Source organism: Cervus canadensis, chromosome 17 (assembly GCF_019320065.1).
Source record: "Cervus canadensis isolate Bull #8, Minnesota chromosome 17, ASM1932006v1, whole genome shotgun sequence".
In the NCBI taxonomy this organism is placed as follows: Eukaryota; Metazoa; Chordata; class Mammalia; order Artiodactyla; family Cervidae; genus Cervus; species Cervus canadensis.
Genome location: NC_057402.1, coordinates 35296181 through 35316829, shown reverse-complemented (window position 1 = coordinate 35316829; position 20649 = coordinate 35296181). Strand labels below are relative to the sequence as shown.

The 20649-nt window shown below is 60.9% G+C and overlaps 1 protein-coding gene across 1 annotated transcript in view; it reads left to right on the top strand.

The window, feature by feature from the left end:
• CSPG4 (chondroitin sulfate proteoglycan 4) overlaps positions 1-19341 on the top strand; it is a 35418-nt gene extending 16077 nt beyond the window's left edge. The window contains exons 2-10 of the mRNA XM_043489401.1: positions 2743-2906; positions 4621-8148; positions 9288-9770; positions 10090-10266; positions 11868-12066; positions 12146-12280; positions 12380-12546; positions 16129-16312; positions 16590-19341. Of these exons, the coding sequence (XP_043345336.1) occupies positions 2743-2906; positions 4621-8148; positions 9288-9770; positions 10090-10266; positions 11868-12066; positions 12146-12280; positions 12380-12546; positions 16129-16312; positions 16590-18424 (6872 nt within the window). The 3' untranslated portion in view covers positions 18425-19341. The remainder of the gene's footprint in view (positions 1-2742; positions 2907-4620; positions 8149-9287; positions 9771-10089; positions 10267-11867; positions 12067-12145; positions 12281-12379; positions 12547-16128; positions 16313-16589) is intronic.
• The last annotated feature ends 1308 nt before the right edge of the window (positions 19342-20649 follow it).

Below are 20649 nucleotides of genomic sequence, written 5' to 3'. Positions count from 1 at the left end.
GTGGGAAGGGGTGCCCATTTTACAGAATGGTGACACTGAGGCCTGAATTGGACTCCTTCTCGCCCAGAGGACAGCCCACATAGCTGCTGCAGGCCTAAACTGGTGTTTTGATGAATCATGGGTCTTCTTGACCCAGGAGAGTCAAGGCCAGGCCTCCAGGCTGTAATGAGGCCTCCTCTCTCCCCCTCACTGCCCTGGCATCCCTATCAGGCTGCCGAGCCTGGTGTGGCCCCTGCTGCTCTCCTCTCTACTCCTCTGTCTTCAACATTTCCAGAACCTGTACATCAGCCTCTTGGCCTTGCTTCCCTCCGAGATTGCCCATTTCCCTCCCTCTCCTCTACATAACCCTCACCTCCCCCAGGAAGCCCTCCAGGACTGATTCCTAGCTCATGCCGTCTTTATCCTGCCTGCCTTCTCCATTTGAAGGCCCTCTCCAGCTGTTCCCCAGGCCCACCGCTCAGGACAGGGACTCTTGGTTTTTACCCCTGCCACCCATCAGAGACAGTTAGAGAGGCGGCAGAAGGAGACCAGGGGATGGGGGGAATGGCGCTGTCAGAGTTTCCAAAACCGCAGCCAGCAAGGCCTCAGAGGCCTCTGTTGGGGCGAGGGGGCTTCCCGGCCTGTGCGCTGCCGGCTGCACAAGGCAGCCTGTGTGAGCCCTTCCCGCGTGGCCCCACAGGAAACAGCAGGGCCCAGCCCCTCAATGGGCCCATTCAGACCCCAGCTCTCTCTGGAAAGTTCCTCTGCTTCCTGACGCCCTCCCGCTCTGGCCTGGAGAACTGGACCAAACAGGCTGCCACTCCCCCGCGCCAGGAGGGCGCTGCAGGCAGGTGGTTCAATGGTTAGAGCCAGCCAGCTGCTTCAGTTCCTGCCTGGTCCCCAGCTGGACCGCGCCCTGGCAGGTTGGCACCCACCTTTAGTGAAAGGGAGTGTGGGTGGGGGCCTGGGCTCACTCGCACACAGCTGGGAAACAGAGGGGCCCCCAGCCAGTGCATGTTAGGCCAGTGAAGGTTTAGCAACAGGCTCTCCGGGAGAGAGGGAGCCCTGATAGATGTGTTTTGCCTCTTCCCGTGGTATAAAGAAGCTCTCTGGGCAGCGTCACCTGGCTTACAAAATTCCTGAAAGTGTTACGGTCGTCTCTTGCCAGCCGCTCTGAGCTTTGCCGTGGTGGTGGCTCCATCCTACGGGGGGCCACCTGCCTCCGCTCCTTGCCTGTGGCTGCCCCCATCTTCGTGTGCTGCATTTTGTTCCTCAGAATCTGTGGTCTCGCAGATTAAACAGCCCTGTAGGCGCCTGCCAGCTGCCAGTTCCCTGGTCTGCCCCTCGCGGACGCCAAGGTGTGCTGGGTCCACCGAGCCGTGTCCGCCTAGATGGCTTTGTGATTTTGCTTTGATTTCTTTAGCTTTCTAGAGAAGGCTCTGGTGTGGCTAGCAAGTGCTGGCAAGAGGGGATAAGTAGAAGGGATTTCAGCTCAGCCTGAAGGGGAGAGCTTCACCTTTCTTGGGCATCCCTCCATCTCTACAGGCTGTGTTGACTGCCTTTGGGGCACACGAGTCTGGGACTCCTCCAGTGGCTGATGCAGCTTCCTCAGGTGCAGGTTAGCTGGCTCAGGCCCCCTGGGGAACAGCGCATAGATGGCTGGTGTCAGATCATCCCTAATGAGGCCAACAGGCTTGACTGACTCACAGAGGATTTAAGAGAAGCCCAAGGAGGATGAATCATCTTTTTAACCCCCTCCTGTCTCCCCTTACCCCACCCCAGCCCTGGACATCAAGGGGGCAGAGTCAGTAATATATTTGGCACTAGTCTCCATGAAAGGAATGGACCAGAAATTGTGGCAGCAGTTTAGAGGCCAAGGGAAGCTCATTTGGAGAAACTTCCTGGAGGGGGTGACAACGTAAAAAGAGAAGGCGTCCCATAGGGCCTACACAGTGACTCTGGGAAACCCCAAATATGACCTCCTGTCGTGGGAGGCCCCATCAGACCGTCAGCCACTCCCAGGCCTTGCCTTCAGTCTGAGACCCAGGCTTGGAGAACTCAGCTGAACCCTGGCTTCCGGGCCACGGTGGAAATAATGGGGCCGGATCTGACAGCTCACCAGGGACCATTAATATCTAAGCAGCAGGAAGCAATACAGGGTGATGGAGGAAGCTTTGGCCCCTTTTGGGTCTGGCATCACACATGGTCTCCATCTGGGCTCAGAGCCTTTGCTCTTGGGTGGACTCACCGCCACCAGGGCTCAGCCGTGGCCAGCCAATCCAGGAGCTAAGCCAGATGGGCGCCTCGGAGAAGGAGTCTGATCAGGGATCAGTTTGGGTAGCAGTGGTTCTCCTAGAGCTTCATTCCTGGGGGTTGTGGCCATCGGACCTGTTGATTAGGCCAGTGATTGTTTCCCTTTGAGCCAGGAAGGAGCCAGACCCAGGATGCGGATTCCTCTAGGGCCCAGGGGAAGAGAGCCAGAGCTGGCAGAAGCCTCTGGCCCCAGAAACCCCCGAGGAGGAGACCTCGATGCTTGGGATTGCTGGGTCTGACCTCCTTCAGAGCCAGGGTCCAGGCTGGACATGAGGTGAGGCTGTGCCTTCTGGTGCCAGGACCAGCAGAGGCCATGGGGGGCACCGTGGAGAACCGTGGGGGAGCCCCGGCCTGAAGCGCTGTCCCTACCACCCAGCCGTCCACCCTGAGGCACCTTTCTTCCTCCAAGCACAGGGCCGCCCTTCACCACAGCTCTCTCTTGTCACACAGCCTCCTTCTTCGGAGAGAACCACCTGGAGGTGCCTGTGGCCACGGCTCTGACCGACATAGCCCTACAGCTGGAGTTTTCCACGGCCCAGCCCGAGGCCCTGCTTCTCCTGGCGGCAGGCCCGGCTGACTACCTGCTCCTGCAGCTCTACTCCGGACGCCTGCAGGTCAGTGACGTCGCCCTGCTGGACTCCTTCTCTAGCTTCCAGTGCACCCCCCCCCACCAACTGTGACCTTGTGCATGTCACTTTCACCTTGAGGCCTCCAGGGCCCCCCCGCCCCCACGGTGAGATGGGCAGAAGTGTGAGCCCCCTCGGGAACCGGCTCTGCCCTTCTGCTCTCGAGCCACGCTGCTCACCAAGACCCCTCGCCGGCCCTCGGTGTTCTGAGCACCCTGACTGCTCTCCATTCTCTGCCATCCCATGGTCTCTTGCTCTTGGCAGGCCTTTGCTCACCACTCTGCCTGATGCAAGCTTCATTCATTCCCTGCACCTGCCTCACTCCAGCCTCTCCTTGAAGTCTCAGCGTGGGCACCCCTTCCTCACCTGGGCGGATTCCCCTCTCCTGGGTCCCAGCACCCCTGTGCATTCCTCTGGCAAAGCCCTGGCCACCCTCTATCACTACTATGACAGTATCACCACTGTCTGTCGGTGATGGAACAGCCAGGAATGCTACTGCTGTTCAATCGCTAAGTCATGTCCAACTTTTTTGTGACTCCATGGATTGTAGCCTGCCAGGCTCCTCTGTCCATGAGATTCTCCAGGCAAGAATACTGGAGCAGGTAGCCATTTCCTTCTCCAGGGGATCTTCCTGACCCAGGGAACGAACCCGTGTCTCCTGCACTGGCAGGCGGATTCTTTACCACTGAGCCACCTGGGAAGCCCCACAGCTTCCTTAATTTTATTTCATCGTTCAAGTCACCACAAGTTTTATTCACAAAGAGTCTTCTGGCCGTCTCTGGAGGCTTTCCCCTAACCATGAAGAGTTTGAGGACATGCAGTCTTAGTCCACCTTTGGGGGAGCCATCTGTTTCCACACTCCAGTGGGGAGAGGACTCTGGTCCCCAGTCCATCTGATGCCGCCATTGCCTCTCACTGCCACAAGGTGTCACTGTTGAACATGGCCTGGTACACCCTGGCACTGATGTTCTTTCTTCCTGCCGGGTCTATTGATGCCCCACTCCTAGAAAGGGGCTCCATACACGGACTCCCAAGGCCATAAGTTCCTAGTGCTCTGCTCTTTCTACCCATTCTACCATCTGGCTGTGGGAGCCCCGCGCCAGGGCCAGTTCTGGGGTCAATGTCCTAGAGACAGAACCATGTCTCTTCTCTCCCCAAGGACCCCCACCTTGGACAAGTCAAAACACAGAGCGTGTGGTTGGGTGCCCCATCCCTGAACAGTGAGCCTGGCTGCCTCAGTGACTCCAAGGGGTTTTGCTCTACTTGGGGGACACAGCAGGGGATTCCCAGGTGCCCGTTATTCCAGGGGAGGAATCTTCTGTATTCCAAGGAGGTTTTTCTGGCACTTCTCACCCAAGGAAAGAAGGGAGACATTCTTTCAGCCTAAATCTCTAGGAAATCATCTTGATTTCCCAGGCTGAATCTCTAGGAAAGCATCTTGCTTTATGACAGGTCTGGGTGGGCAGGGACCACATCTGATTCACATCGGGGTCCCCTGAGCCCTTCTGGGCCTGGTTCAGAAATCACTCTGGGGAGGGTCTGGGGGATGAGTAAAGAGCTGGCAGGAAAGAGAAAGGAGTGGCTTAAGAAGCGCTTGTTCTAGGCCCTCTGCTTCGGGGACCCCGAGTGTGGGAAGCCAGTTACGCTTTTACTGCAGAAGTGCTGGGTGCAATGTGCTTCCTTCCCTCCTGTGTCTCCTCAGGTCCGGCTTCTCCTGGGCCAGGAGGAGGTGAGGGTGCAGACCCCGGCAGAGACGCTGCTGAGCGACTCTGTCCCCCACATCGTGGAGCTGACCGTGTCAGACAGCTGGGCCTTGCTGTCAGTCGATGGGCTCCTGAATGCCTCAGCCCCAGTCCAGAGGGCCCCCCTGGAGGTCCCCTATGGGCTCTTCCTGGGGGGCACGGGGAGCCTTGACCTGCCCTACCTGACGAGAGCCAGCCGACCCCTGCGGGGTTGCCTCCACACAGCCATCCTCAATGGCCGCAGCCTCCTCCGGCCGCTGACGGCGGATGTGCCTGAGGGCTGTGCCGAGGAGTTCTCTGCCGGTGATGACGTGGCCATGGGCTTTTCTGGGCCCTACTCGCTGGCCGCCTTCCCTGCCTGGGGCACTCGGGACGAAGGCACCCTGGAGTTTACACTCACCACACGGAGCCAGAAGGCGCCCCTGGCCTTTCAGGCTGGGGGCCGGCAGGGGGACTTCATCTACGTGGACATATTTGAGGGCCACCTGCGGGCCGTGGTGGAGAAGGGCCAGGGCACTGTACTACTCCACAACAGCATGCCTGTGGCCGACGGGCAGCCCCACGAGGTCAGCATCCACGTGGATGCTCACCAGCTGGAAATCTCCGTGGACCAGTACCCCACACGGACTTCCAACCGTGGGGTCCTCAGCTACCTGGAGCCACGAGGCAATCTCCTCCTCGGGGGGCTGGATGCCGAGGCCTCTCGCCACCTCCAGGAGCACCGCCTGGGCCTGGCTGTCAACGTCTCCCTCCTGGGCTGCATGGAGGATCTCAGCGTCAACGGTCAGAGGCAGGGGCTCCAGGAAGCCTTGCTGACCCGCAACATGGCAGCCAGCTGCAGGCTGGAGGAAGACGAGTACGAGGAAGACGCCTACGGCCCATACGAAGCTTTCTCCACCCTGGCGCCAGAGGTGTGGTCGGCCATGGAGCTGCCCGAGCCCTGCGTGCCAGAACCGGGGCTGCCTCCCGTCTTTGCCAATTTCACCCAGCTGCTGACCGTCAGCCCGCTGGTGGTGGCCGAGGGAGGCACAGCCTGGCTGGAGTGGCGGCACGTGCAGCCCACGCTGGACCTGAATGAGGCCGAGCTGCGAAAGTCCCAGGTACTGTTCAGCGTGAGCCGCGGGGCCCGCCACGGCGAGCTGGAGCTGGACATCCCGGGCGCCCAGGCGCGGAAGATGTTCACCCTCCTGGACGTGGTGAACCGCAAGGCCCGCTTTGTCCATGATGGCTCCGAGGACCCCTCCGACCAGCTGGTGCTTGAGGTGTCAGTGACGACTCGGGGGGCTGTGCCTTCCTGCCTTCGCAGGGGCCAAACATACATCCTGCCCATTCAGGTGAACCCTGTCAATGACCCACCTCGCGTCATCTTCCCGCACGGCAGCCTCATGGTGATCCTGGAACACACTCAGAAGCCCCTGGGGCCGGAGGTCTTCCAGGCCTACGACCCAGACTCTGTCTGCGAGGGCCTCACCTTCCAGCTCCTAGGTGCCCCCACCGGCCTACCCGTGGAGCGCCGAGACCAGCCCGGGGAGCCAGCAACCGAGTTCTCCTGCCGGGAGCTGGAGGCAGGCAGCCTGGTCTATGTCCATCGCGGCGGGCCCGCCGCGGACCTGACATTCCGGGTCAGTGATGGGCTGCAAGCCAGCCCCCCAGTCACGCTGAAGGTGGTGGCCGTCAGGCCGGCCATTCAGGTCCTCCACAACACGGGGCTGCGCCTGGCCCAGGGCTCCGCTGCACCTGTCTTGCCCGCCAACCTGTCGGTGCAGACCAATGCCGTGGGGCAGGATGTGAGCGTGCTGTTCCGAGTCACCGGGGCCCTGCGGTTGGGAGAGCTGCAGAAGCAGGGGGCAGGCGGGGCGGAGGGCACCGAGTGGCGATCTACACAGGCCTTCCACCAGCGGGACGTGGAGCAGGGCCGCGTCCGGTACCTGAGCACTGACCCCCAGCACCACGCCGAGGACACGGTGGAGAGCGTGGCCCTGGAGGTGCAGGTGGGCCAGGAGGCCCTGAGCAATCTGACCTTCCCAGTGACGGTCCAGAGAGCCACGGTGCGGCTGCTGCGGCTGGAACCACTGCACACCCAGAACACCCAGCAGGAGGCCCTCACCACAGCCCACCTGGAGGCCAGCCTGGAAGAGGCAGGCCCGCACCCCGCCACTTTCCTCTATGAGGTGGTGCAGGCCCCCAGGAAGGGCAATCTTCAGCTCCAGGGCACGCGGCTGTCAGACGGCCAGAGCTTCACCCAGGATGACCTGCGGGCCGGCCGGGTGACTTACGGGGCCACAGCTCGTGACTCAGAGGCAGTGGAGGATGCCTTCCGTTTCCGCGTCACGGCCCCGCCACACTTCTCCCCGCTGTACACCTTCCCCATCTACATCGGCGGTGATCCGGATGCCCCCGTCCTCACCAACGTCCTCCTCTCGGTGCCCGAGGGTGGGGAGGGCGTCCTCTCTGCTGACCACCTCTTCGTCAAGAGTCTCAACAGCGCCAGCTACCTCTATGAGGTCATGGAGCGACCCCGCCACGGCAGGTTGGTGTGGCGGGACGCACAGGACAAGGCCACCATGGTGACATCCTTCACCAACGAGGACCTGCTGCACGGCCGGCTGGTCTACCAGCACGACAACTCGGAGACCACGGAAGATGACATCCCCTTTGTGGCTACCCGCCAGGGCGAGGGCAGCAGTGACATGGCCTGGGAGGAGGTCCGGGGTGTCTTCCGCGTGGCCATCCAGCCCGTGAATGACCACGCTCCTGTGCAGACCATCAGCCGCATCTTCCACGTGGCTCGCGGCGGGCAGCGGCTGCTGACCACAGACGACGTGGCCTTCAGCGATGCCGACTCCGGCTTTGCAGATGCTCAGCTGGTGCTGACCCGCAAGGACCTCCTCTTCGGCAGTATCGTGGCTGTGGACGAGCCCTCTCGGCCTATATACCGCTTTACCCAGGAGGATCTCAGGAACCGGCGGGTCCTTTTTGTGCACTCGGGGGCCGACCGCGGCTGGATCCAGCTGCAGGTGTCTGATGGGCAGCACCAAGCCACCGCGCTGCTCGAAGTGCAGGCCTCTGAGCCTTACCTCCGTGTGGCCAATGGCTCCGGCCTGGTGGTCCCTCAAGGAGGCCAGGGCACCATTGACACAGCTGTGCTCCCCCTGGACACCAACCTAGATATCCGCAGTGGAGATGAGGTCCACTACCAGGTCACATCCGGTCCACGCTGGGGGCAGCTGCTCCGGGCTGGCCAGCCGATCACCAGCTTCACGCAGCAGGACCTGCTGGAGAGAGCCATTCTCTACAGCCACAACGGCAGCCTCAGCCCCCGCGATACCCTCGCCTTCTCTGTGGAGGCAGGGCCTGTGCACACGGAAGCCACCCTGCAAGTGACCATCGCCATCGAGGGGCCAGTGGCCCCCCTGCACCTGGTCCGGCACAAGAAGATCTATGTCTTCCAGGGAGAGGCAGCTGAGATCAGAAGGGACCTACTGGAGGTAAAGGGCTGAGCAGGGGTCTGGGCCGGGTAAACGGGGCCCCTACCCCCAGCAGTCATGCCAGGCATGCTTGCTTGGATGGTTTGGGATGTAAGTGTGGTGGCTTCTGGGCCAGGTGTGTGTATGTGCCTTGGGTGTGTACCTGTGCATCTGCATGTTGTGTGCCTGAGGGTGTCTGGGCATTGTTGTGTATGCACGGCTGCCTGTGGGTTGCATGTTCCTGCACATGTCACATGCACACATGAACACGCTGTGGCCAACATGCAGATTCCTGGGCTCTACCCAGACCACAGAGTCTGATGTGGAGCCTGAGCATCTGCATTCAAATAGGAGTAGGCTGTCTGGAGGGTTTTGACAGGTGCAGACTTTGAGGATTACAGGCCTTAGAGACAGGTTTGGCTCCCCCCACCCCCCTGGCCAGCTCCTGTGTCCTCAGTTCTTTTCCTGGACCTCAGACCAGGCCTTGAGGGCTGCTGGCCACCCAGGAACCTCACTGAGCAACCATAGGCCATCCAGTAGGTCCATTGCCTTGCTGTGTGACCTCATACCAGTCGCTTGCCCTCTCTGGGCCTTATTCTCCTACTGGGAATAAGCTGCCAACTTCTGAGCCTCTTGTGGTTGTTGAACCTGTCAAGACTTCAGGGCAGATGGTGACTAAACATGTCTGGTGGCTGGAAGTCTTTGCCCAGGAGAAGGCAGCTTTGAAGAGCTAGGCTTTGAAAAGTCTGGGGTTTAACAGCAGAGAGCAGGGGGACAGTCTTCCAGGCAGAGGGGAAGAATCAGACATGTGAGCTTGGGGTGGTGTGTAGCCTGTTATGGCTGGGTCATCAGATGAGGGAGCACCTTCCTTCCAGGCCCTGGACTGGACTCGGGTCTGCAAGCTCCATAGAGCCCCGTAGTGTAGAAATCCAGGTCGCTCAGAAGGACGGGGCGCCCTCTGGTGGCAGTAGCGTGGCATGGCGAGTCAGTGTGTCTGTCCGTGTGTGACGTGTGTGTGTCCGGGTGCACACATTGGCGTGTGGTAAGACTGTACGTCCGTGTCACTGAACCTGAGGCTGTGTGATTGTATACATTTCCACCAGAGTGTGTGTGTCTCAGAGGCCTCAACAGGCTCCCGCTGTGACCCCTCTGATAACCAGGCAGCCCAGGAGGCAGTGCCGCCGGCAGACATCGTGTTCTCGGTGAAGACCCCGCCGAGCGCCGGCTACCTGGTGATGCTGTCCCACGGCGCCGTGGCAGCCGAGCCGCCCAGCCTGGACCCCGTGCACCGTTTCTCCCAGGAGGCAGTGGATGCGGGCAGGGTCCTGTACCTGCACTCCCGCCCCGAGGTCTGGAGCGACACCTTCTCCCTGGATGTGTCCTCAGGCCTGGGTGCTCCCCTCGAGGGCGTCCGCGTGGAGCTGGAGGTGCTGCCCGCCGCCATCCCCCTAGAGGCGCAGAACTTCAGTGTCCCGGAGGGCGGTGCCCGCACCCTGGCCCCGCCCCTGCTCCGCGTCGCTGGGCCCTACTTCCCCACGCTGCCGGCCCTCCACCTGCAGCTGCTGGAGCCGCCGCGTCATGGGGCCCTGCAGAGAGAGGAGGGGCCTCAAGACAGGAGCCTCAGCGCCTTCTCCTGGAGAGAGGTACGGTCAGGGAGGCCCAGTGCAGCCCAGCTCTGGGGGTCAAGTCTGGGGGTATGCAGGGAGAGGGGGCAGGAGCCCACATTTCCAGGGCATCTCATCTCACCCTCCTTCTCCAGCAGAGAGAGATGAGTGTCCCCATTTCCTTCATTCTTTCACTCTGGGAGAAATGACGGTCCCCATCGCCGCCTGCAGAAACAGAGGCTCTGAAGGAGTCAGTCTCCCGTGCCCAAAGGCAGGGCATGAAGGGTGCTGGGCCTGAGACCCACCAGGGGACTCAGGCCTGCTGGGGCCTGACCTCTGGCCTGGGGCCTGCCCACAGGTGGAACAGCAGCTGATCCGCTACGTGCATGATGGGAGCGAGACGCTGGCAGACAGTTTTGTCCTAGTGGCTAACGCCTCAGAGATGGACCGCCAAAGCCACCCCGTGGTCTTCACCATCACCATCCTGCCTGTCAACGACCAGCCCCCCATCCTCACCACAAACACAGGCCTGCAGGTGAGAGCGTTCTAGGACCGCCTCCCACTGTCCCCGTCCCTGCCAGAGAAGCCCAGCACGTAGCTCCCCTTCTGTGAGCCTCAGTTTCCCCCTCTGTAAAATGGGGATCCTGCCCCATGATGCCCTAGGTTGTTGGGAGGAGAGAAGAGCTACCGCACCAAAAATAAAACACAGGTGTGAGGCTTTGTAATTGGTCACTTACAAGAGCAGCAGACAGCCTTGTGAATGGACATGCTTGATCCCGCTGCTCCCTGGACTCACCCTCATCAGGAAGCTTTTGCTCTTTCTCAGCACCAGGACTACTGAAGAAAGCTGTTTCTAACCCTTAGGGGTGGACTCCAACTGTTCCCCACTTCCACCCCCAGCAAGTGCAGGCCGCAGCTTGACTCCCCAGTCCCCTGACTCTTACACTACTGCAGGGTGGTGGTGTCCCCATCCAGCAGAGGTGGAAGCTGAGGCCCAGACAGGTGACAGGACTTCTCCAGGGTCACAGTGGGAGTCACCGATGGAACGGAAAGAGTGTGGCTTGACCAGGGCCACACAGCAGGACAGCAGACGGGCAGGGCCCTGAATGCTGACCTCTAGGGTATAGTCTCTGGCTCAGCAGCAGCTATGGAAGGTTTCAGAAGAGGGCTGATTTGGGCTGTCTGTGACATGAGAATCTTTGGTGTATAGGATGTGCCTGTGGGGAACAGCCCGGTGCGGGGGAGGCCAGCAGAGGGTAGGTTTCAGGCTGAGGGCTGCCCAGAGACCACAGTCAGATGGCGCTGTGTGCCGTTTCGCCACCAGGTGGTGCTGTCTACCGTGTTTGTGCCAGGAGCCCTGTGCTAAGGCCCGGTCTATACATTATGGCCCTCCTTCCAGAGCTCTGGCTGAGGTCAGCCTTGGGCTGGGAGAGGGAATCCCAGCGTGCTTGGTTTTCCAGGGAGCCCCTTCCCAGTACCGCTCATAAGTTGCTGACCCAACTGGACCCTCGGAACGTGATTCTGTCCTGCTGACAGGATGGAGGCTTGTGGGGTCTCCCCTTCACTCAGCCTGGGGAGGGGCTGCCTGCACCCAGGAAGCCTTTACCCAACTGCCTGGGGGCTAGTGATTGCACTGGGAACACCTGGGCCCCCATCAAGCACTGCAAGACAGTGGCCTGCCACCAGCCTCTCCAGCTCACCACGCCTCCCACCCCCTCCCTCACCTGGAAAGAGCGCCCATTTCTAAGTATCCTGATCCGATTCCCATCCCGTGCTCCTACCCAGACTCACCATGGAGGGTCTGAAGGGAGACCCCTGCCCTGCTGGTGAACCACAGAGGTGGCACTATGGGTCAGGGTTGGGGGGTCTCTGGGGGCTGAAAGCTGGGGGCTTCCTGGGGTAGGGGTACATGAGCTGGTCTTGAGGGACAAGCTGGACTAGGGCAGATGGAGAGCTGGGAGCCTGGGCATGGGAACCTTGGGCCAACAGGGGAAAGTGAATGGGGTGGAGGGCCCCTTTGTGCGGGGGAGCCCCGTATGGTGGTACAGTTGGAGCCCTGACGATGCGCCCAGGCCAGGGAGGAATGAAGTGGGTGGGCTTGGTGGGAGCAGACCCCTCACAGGCCTGTATCCCCAGATGTGGGAGGAGACCACGGTGCCCATCCCAGCGGAGGCCCTTATGGGCACAGACAGCGACTCCGGACCCGAGGACCTGGTCTACACCCTGGAGCGGCCCAGCAATGGACGGGTGGTGCTGAGTACAGCGCCGAGCACCGAGATCCACAGCTTCACCCAGGCCCAGCTTGACAGCGGACTCGTGCTGTTCTCACACAGAGGTGGGTGCGGGGAGGTGGGGGTGCCCCGAGGCTGGGCGCCCGCGTGGGCCGGCGAGGCTCAACTCCCCTCCCGTCCTAGGAGCCCTGGACGGAGGCTTCCGCTTCAGCCTGTCTGATGGCGAGCACAGCTCCGCGGGACACTTCTTCCGGGTGACGGCCCAGAAGCAGCTGCTCCTCTCCCTGGAAGGCAGCCGGACGCTGACCGTCTGCCCAGGTGGGCGAGCCACGCCAGGGCCCCTCTGCCTCCCCAGCGACCGTGGGTCTGGCCCTGGCTCCCGGTCAGAGGCCGACAGTCCCCCTTGGCCTCTTGCAGGGTCCGTCCAGCCGCTCAGCAGCCAGAGCCTGAGAGCCAGTTCCAGTGCGGGCACTGACCCCCAACACCTGCTCTACCGGGTGTTGGGGGGCCCCCGGCTTGGCCGGCTCTTCCACACCCAGCAGGGCAGCACCGGGGAGGCCCTGGAGAACTTCACTCAGGCAGAGGTAAGGGCCGCTGTCTTCAGCCACTCGAGGCTTAGACTCCATCCAGTCTAAGGCCCACTCTCCCCCTGGACACACTTGTGGACACGGGTCCCAGCTCCAGCCTCCCTGGGCCTGCCATGGTCCAGGCCCTGCATGCCCCACCTTCCAGAAGCTGCCAGGCTGGGGGGTGGGGGAGGGATGGGGCTTAGTGTTCCAGAGAAAGGAAGAAGGATGCAGGAGACCAGGGCTCTAGGGGCCCAGAGCAGGGATCAGATTCTCAGACTTGGCTTCCAGAAGGAACTGCACTTGGACCTTAGGGGACTAGGGCAAGGGTATACTGCATAGGGGACACTAGACACCCCCAGTGGCTGGTGAGGGACAGTGTTTGGTTTGGGGGGGATAGAGTTTGGGATGAAGGCAGCTGGTGGGCTTGAGGGCAGAGATGTGTGCCTGGGGCTCAGGTGAAGAGCCAGAAAGAAGCAGAGTGGGTCCTGAAAGCAGATGAGTGGACACAAGCAGCTGAGTAAGTCGAGCTGGGGGTGAAGCTGCCATCCATGCTTCAGGGCAGCTTCAGGACACAGCTGTCCCTGAGCAGAGGCCACCAGTGAAAGCTAGAACTCAACCATGGGAAGAGGCAGACCACCAGGCTGCTTCTGTGGGGGTTCCAGAGCACTCTGTGCTACCTGGGCCAGTGGGGCCAGCAGCCATCATTTAAATTAAGGTCCCTGTAAGCGCAGGAGGCGCCAGGCATTCCAGGGCAGCCTTGGCTCTCCCTGAAGGCGGAGCATGGCGGTGGGGGGTGGGGGTGGGATTGTCTTCCAGGTGAGGGCAGGAAGGAACTTTAATGAGAGTGGGAACAGGTTCTCAGGTCTCTCACATCACCGTCCCCCAGGCTCGTGTTCTCTGTGCTCCCAGCATCTGCTATGGCCCCCCTTCCCAGCACCCCCCCCCACAATTAAATATTCAGCAGGGCAGCTGTGCACCCTGAATCCCAGGATGCCCGGGGAGGGGGGTGGAGCAGGAAGAGGACTTCAGGCCCCTCCCCCACACCGTGGACTAGATTGAATGGCCACCAGGGGGCCAGGCTGGCAGCACCACCCAGGGAAGCTGGAGGAGGCTTTGAGGCAGACACACCCTCCCCTTGGTGAAGGGGGCAGGGCAGAACCGGGTGGGATCTGACAGTGCCTAGGTGGCACAGTACTCTGAGCTGGGGGGAGTGGAGAGGAGACAGGGGCCAGGTGTCTCCATTCTACAGATAAGGAAGCTGAGGCTTACAGAGGTCAAAGGACTTTATTCGGATCCCGTGGCTATTTGAAGCCATCCCGGGGCTATGCCTTCGGATTGCTAGTCCAAGATTCTTTCAGCAAAGGATGCTGCTGGTTCCCAGAAGCCAGGGACCCCTCCTCACCTCGCCTGTGACTTGCCTCATCCCCAACCAGACAGCCCCCCCACCCACAAGTACCTCATGTACCCAGACCTCCAGCTTCCCCCCACTCAGCTCCCGAGGGTCTCTGTTTCCTTCCTGCTCATCGGTCAGCACCGGGCCAGAGGTCACAACTGGCAGTCCTTGTGGACCACAGCTGGCCCACAGATGTGTTTTATTTGGCTTGCACATGCATTTAATATTTTTAAATTAGTGGTCAAGATATAACCTTTGGGGTATTTCACCCACACACAACCTGATTTCCAGTTTCTTAAAAAGTTTGTGTTCCCCTCTCCTGGACAGCCTCTGAAGAGCACCTCCTGCTTGGACCAGCTCTGCTCCCCATCCTGACTCGGCAGGGTGCCCCACTTCACCACAACCCCAGTGCAATAGTGAGATGGAAGCCTAGAGCCTCCCACACACTGTGACCCCAGTCGGCTTCCTCCTCACTATTGCACAAGTCCTGTTTTTCCACGAGAAGGAAAATAGTTCCCTGTGTCTCCTAAAAGGGGAAAACAAAAGATAAGCCAAGAAGACACATTGGGATTAGAAGGGGAGGGAGTGGATTTCTTGATGGAAGTGGAGACTATTCCTTGGTGTTTAACAGCTGGCCCTAGAGAACAGCAGGCGTGGCTGGAGTGGAGAGGGAGGAGGTGAGGTCGCAGGTAACGGGTCACATCGGGTCTTTGAAACCTAAGGGTGCTGAGCCATTGCACTGTCTGAGCAAGACTGACAGAACCCAACTTACATTTTTAAAGGCTCACCCTGACTTCTGTGTTAGAACCCACCTGCGAATGCAGGAGACCTAAGAGATGCAGGTTCTATCCCTGGGTCAGAAAGATCCCCTCGAGGGGGGCCTGGCAACCCACTCCTTACCTGGAGACTCCCCATGGACAGAGGAGCCTGGCGGGCTAGGCTCCATAGGGTTGCAAAGAGTCGGACACGACTGAAGTGACTTAGCACACATGCGTGAGGGGCAGAGAGAGAGCCAGGACACAGTTAGGAGGCTCCGGCAATGATCCAGGCCAGAGATGACACTGTTAAGAGAGGAAGCGAGGAATCAGGGGTGACTCAGGCTCTGGGGACCCGAGCCATGGGAAGAACAGAGCCATGCCCTCCATAGTGGGAAGGCTGGGAGAGGCGGAGCAGGTCAGGGGTCGTCTCGGATATGCTGAGTTTGAGATGTCCCTCAGACATCCCAGTGGAGCTGCCCAGGAAGCAGGTGGCTATGAGCCTGGAGTTCAGGAGAGTGAAGCTCGGGGTTGGAGAGACAAATAAAGGGGTCGTCTCATGGCTGGCATCTGAGGATGTGAGACCCAGTGAGAGTACATGGGTAGTGCCTGTAGGCAGACTGTCAAGGCCAAACCACAGACATCGGGGGGAAGGGGCAGGACCAGCAGGAGAGTCTGTGAAGAAGCAACTAGTAAGGCTGGAGGTCAACCAAGGGAGCAGAACCACTTGGAAGCCATCCGGTAGGCTGGAGGAAGGAACACTCACTTGTGTCCAGTGCTGCTGAGAACTGGCCTCTGGATTCAGTGACATGGAGGCCATGGTCCCCTTGGCAACAGCAGGAACCCAAGTCTGGGGGCAGTGTGCTCAAGACTGCATAGGGGAAAGTATAGACTATTCCTTCTGGCTTTTTGCTGCAAAGAGCCTAAAAGGTGGAAGAACGAATGTTGGTGTAAAAAGTAAAGTCAGGAGAGGTTTCTTCTTTAAGATGGACGGAAAGCATAGTTCCCTAATGATGGGACTGATCCGTCTGGGGGGACGTTGATGCCGTGGGGAGAAGATGGGCATTGGTAGAAGTGGTGGCTTCAGTAGGGAGGAGGGACAGGGATTTCATACAAAAGAGGACCGAGCTGCTGTGGACAGAGGCACAGATAGAGTACTGCTTTCCCAGGGGCTCCGAGACATGAGGTGACTCGCCCAAGGTGGCAGAGCTGGGGTTTGACAGAGGCGTCCGGATCCAGAGCCTAGCTCTTCATTGTCATGTGACTGTTTTGTGGCGACCTGCTAAGCTGATGAAGGAGACATAGAGCGAGGCAAACTGGGGAGAGCCAAGAGGGTGGCTGGGCTCTGGGGGTCTACCAGGGAGACCCCAGGGCCCAGTGCCAGCGCCAGCCTCCGAGGGGGTCCCAGGCCCTGCAGGATCCCATCCAACCAGTGGGGTGTCCCCGCAGGTATATGCTGGGAACGTTCTGTTTGAGCACGAGATGCCCTCTGAGCCCTTCTGGGAGGCCCATGACACCCTGGAGCTCCAGCTGTCCTCACCCCCTGCCCCCGACATGGTCGCCACCCTTGCCGTGACCGTGACTTTCGAGGCTGCCTGTCCCCAGCGCCCCAGCCGCCTCTGGAGGAACAAAGGTGAACAGCATCATAGGCTGGCAAATTTGGGGGTGGGGGGCACAAGGCCAAAGGTCAGCAGCTCATGTCAGCTCTGAGGACCTGGTATATTACAGGGAGGATGGGCAGGTGGGGTCAGCAGGGGGATATGATCCCAGTCCTCCTGGGACCCTGAGGCCCAGGCTGGGGTGCCTGGTCTCAGCGGGTAGGGACAACCCGGCCTTGAAGACTCTGGTCTGAAGGTCCACGGCTCTCCCTTTGGTGGACGGGACCTTCACAGCCTGTGTCCTGTCCCCAGGTCTCTGGGTCTCCGAAGGCCAGAGGGCAGAGATCACCACCGCGGCCCTCGACGCCGCCAACCTCCTGGCCAGCGTCCCATCGCCCCGACGCCTGGAGCATGACGTACTCTTCCAGATCACGCAGTTCCCCACGCGGGGCCAGCTGTTGGTGTCCGAGGAGCCCCTCCACGCCGGGCGGCCCCACTTCCTGCAGTCTGAGCTGGCCGCAGGGCAGCTGGTGTACGCCCACGGCGGCGGGGGCACCCAGCAGGATGGCTTCCGCTTCCGCGCCCACCTCCAAGGGCCGGCGGGGACCTCCGTGGCGGGACCGCAGACCTCAGAGGCCTTCGCCATCACGGTGCGCGATGTGAATGAGCGGCCGCCGCAGCCTCAGGCCTCCATCCCACTCCGGCTCACCCGAGGCTCCCGCAGCCCTGTCTCCCGGGCCCAGCTGAGCGTGGTGGACCCAGACTCCACTCCCGGGGAGATCGAGTATGAGGTGCAGCGGGCCCCCCACAACGGCTTCCTGAGCCTGGCGGGGGCCAGCCCGGGGCCGGTGACCCGCTTCACGCAGGCTGACGTGGATGCAGGACGCCTGGCGTTCGTGGCCAATGGGAGCAGCGTGGTGGGCGTGTTCCAGCTGAGCGTGTCCGACGGGGCCAGCCCCCCGCTGCTCATGTCCCTGGCCGTGGACGTCCTGCCCTCAGCCATTGAGGTGCAGCTGCGGGCGCCTCTGGAGGTGCCCCAAGCTTTAGGGCGCTCCTCCCTGAGCCGGCAGCAGCTCCGCGTGGTTTCCGATCGGGAGGAGCCAGACGCAGCCTACCGCCTCACCCAGGGGCCCCGGTATGGACATCTGCTGGTGGGCGGGCAGCCTGCCACAGCCTTCAGCCAGCTCCAGGTAGACCAGGGAGACGTGGTCTTTGCCTTCACCAACTTCTCCTCCCCTCACGATCAGTTCAGCATCCTGGCGCTGGCCAGGGGTGCCAACGCATCCGCCACGGTGAACGTCACCGTGAGGGCTCTGCTGCACGTGTGGACAGGTGGGCCGTGGCCCCAGGGTGCCACCCTGCGCCTGGACCCCACTGTCTTAGATGCGGGAGAGCTGGCCAACCGCACCGGCAGTGTGCCGCGTTTCCGGCTCCTAGCAGGACCCCGGCATGGCCGCGTGGTTCGAGTGCCCCGGGCCAGGACAGAGCCTCGGGGAGGCCAGCTTGTGGAGCAGTTCACCCAGCAGGACCTTGAGGATGGCCGGCTGGGGCTGGAGGTTGGCAGGCCAGAGGGTAGCTCTCCCGGCCCCACGGGTGACAGTCTCATTCTGGAGCTGTGGGCAAGGGGTGTCCCTCCCGCTGTGGCCTCGCTGGACTTTGCCACGGAGCCTTTCAACGCAGCCCGGACCTACAGAGTGGCCCTGCTCAGTCTGCCTGAGGCTGCTCGGACCGAAGCCGGGGAGCCAGAGAGCGGCACCCCCACAGGCGGGCCAAGCCCAGCGACCTCCAGCCCCGTGCCCCCCATGGCCAGCGGGGGCTTCCTGGGCTTCCTGGAGGCCAACATGTTCAGCGTCATCATCCCCATTTGCCTGGTCCTCCTGCTCCTGGCCCTCATCGTGCCTCTGCTCTTCTACCTACGCAAACGCAACAAGACAGGCAAGCACAACGTCCAGGTGCTGACTGCCAAGCCCCGAAACGGCCTGGTCAGTGACGCCGAGACCTTCCGCAAGGTGGAGCCAGGCCAGGCCATCCCACTGACGGCAGTGCCTGGCCAGGGGCCCCCATCGGGGGGCCAGCCTGACCCCGAGCTGCTGCAGTTCTGCCGGACAGCCAACCCTGCCCTCAAGAACGGCCAGTACTGGGTGTGAGGCCTGGCCTGGGCCCAGATGCCGATTGGGCCAGGGACAGGCTTGCTTGGGCCCCGGCCCCATTGCTCCCATGCCCTGGTGCAGTCTGAGTCTCCCCAGGGCCAGAGAGTCCTGGGGACACCAGGGTGTGGAGGGTGCTGGGAAGCAGGCCCAGGGATCCAGGACCAAGTGGAGACAAGAGCTGGAACCTCCCCGGCTCACTTCCGGCCAAGAGAACTGCAAGGGGCCGAGAACAGAGGCAGGCTCAGAGTCAGGTCCCTGCCCTGGAGCAAGTGTGGGTGATCAAAACCAGAGCCACCTCCTAGATAAGCAGGACTCTGAGTCCTGGGTCTGTGACCTTGGGTAAGTCACACTTGACCCAGGCTGCTAAGAGGGCAAGGAGCAGAGAGGGATGGCGGGGCCAGATGGGGATTCCTGGATTTTCCATGCCATGCCAGGCCTGCCCTCATCTCTGCCCCAGGATGGGGAGGAAAACTTCCCCTGGTTTTTCAGGGAGATGCTATTCCCTGGGGCAGAGGGCAGGAGGAGAGGGTCCCCCCCTACTCTCTCAAAAGCATAAGCAGTGGAATCATATATCCAGGGTGCCAGGTGGGTGGGTTGCTCTGGGATGGTTTTATTTAAGGGGGATTGCAAGGAAGCTATTTAACATGGTGCTGAGCCAGCCCAGACTGATGGAGCCCCTGGGGTAAGGGATGGAGAAAGGTCTGAGGCCAGCTCAGTCCCAAGGCCCCACCTTGATGGACTGATGGCTAGGCGAGAGTGGGTCTGTGGCCCTGGAGAGGGCTGGGCTGGGGAGCATGCAGGTTCTCAAGCCCTGGACTGCTGCAATGCCTGTGCCCCTTGAGGACTGTGGGGTGGGTACTTGGGGGCACTGGGCTCTGTGAGGCCTGGATAAAAGGTGCTTCAGAGGTTCTGGACAGCTGTGTGTTGTTTGTCTGACTGTGTACTGGGGGCCCGTCCACACTAGCCTGCACTCCCCCAGGCCTGTCACCAGGATAGATGGGGCCTGAATTTCCACCTCCTAGAGCCTTTCAGATCTCTGCCTCCACGTGTGCGGGCAGGTGGGCCAGTCTTTGTGGGATGGGGCTTTGATTTGGTAGAGATAACTAGGCCCTCTTCAAAGAGCTTGAAGAAAAGAAAAACAAAACCAAGAAACATTCAAAGCCCCAGCTGCAGATGTCTTAGCCTCAGTTTTGGGCTCCACAGCCCTATTTCTCTGTCCACCTCTCAAGAGGTTGGAACAGCAAAGATGGGGAGAGAGAGGGACTTGGGGATCCCAGGGCTGGGGCATGGGGCCAGGGACAGAGGGGGACTTGGGGATCCCAAGGCTGGGGCATGGGGAGAGGGATAGAGGGGGACTTGGGGATCCCAGGGCTGGGGCATGGGGAGAGGGATAGAAGGGGACCACCACAGGTGCCCCTGCTCGGTTCCCTGGAGATTTTCCCATGGAAGATTTCTGCTGGTCTCTGCCCTTCCAACAGGGTTTCCCTGGTGGCTCAAAGGTAAAGAACCCATCTGTCAATGCAGGAGCCACGGGTTCAATCCCTGGGTGGGAAGATCCCCTGGAGTAAGAAATGGCACCCCGCTCCAGTATATTCTTGCTTAGGCAGTCCCATGGACAGAGGAGCCTGGCAGACTACAGTCCATGGGGTCACAAAGAGTCGGACACAACCGAGGGACTGAACAACCAACCCTTCCAACGAGAGGACCAAGAGTGCTTCTTTTCAAAGGCAGAGCGAGCAGCAAATGTTCCAAAAAGTCGTCTGTCCCTGTAGCCAGAGATAGATCTGAGACAAAGCAGCCTCAGACGGTCTTTCATGAGTTGCTGACGAGCCACCACTCTCTGGTCCTTTCCCTTCAGAGGGTCTCCCAGGGTCGTGGGCAATGGAGACAGATTCTAGCTCCCAGAGAAGAGCCCAGGCCCTGGGAGCAGGTTGGAGTCCTCAGAAGAACAGCAGGAAAGTGGTCTGAGCTCTGGGGGGACGTGGGAGGCCGGGGGAGGAGGAAGGGGGAAGGGAGGGGCGTCTGGGACCTGAGCACAGCTGCTTTGGGGGTGGGGGGCCCCAGCCAGCCTCTGGCAGCTCAGCAGCATCACCTCTCTGCTGTTTCCACATCTGTAGCATCTGAACCAGGAATTAGGGCAAGAGAGGAGATTCCCTCCCTCCCACGCTTCTGTCCCTGGGCCACCCCTCCCCACGATGCCCTTCACATCTCAGCATCCAGCC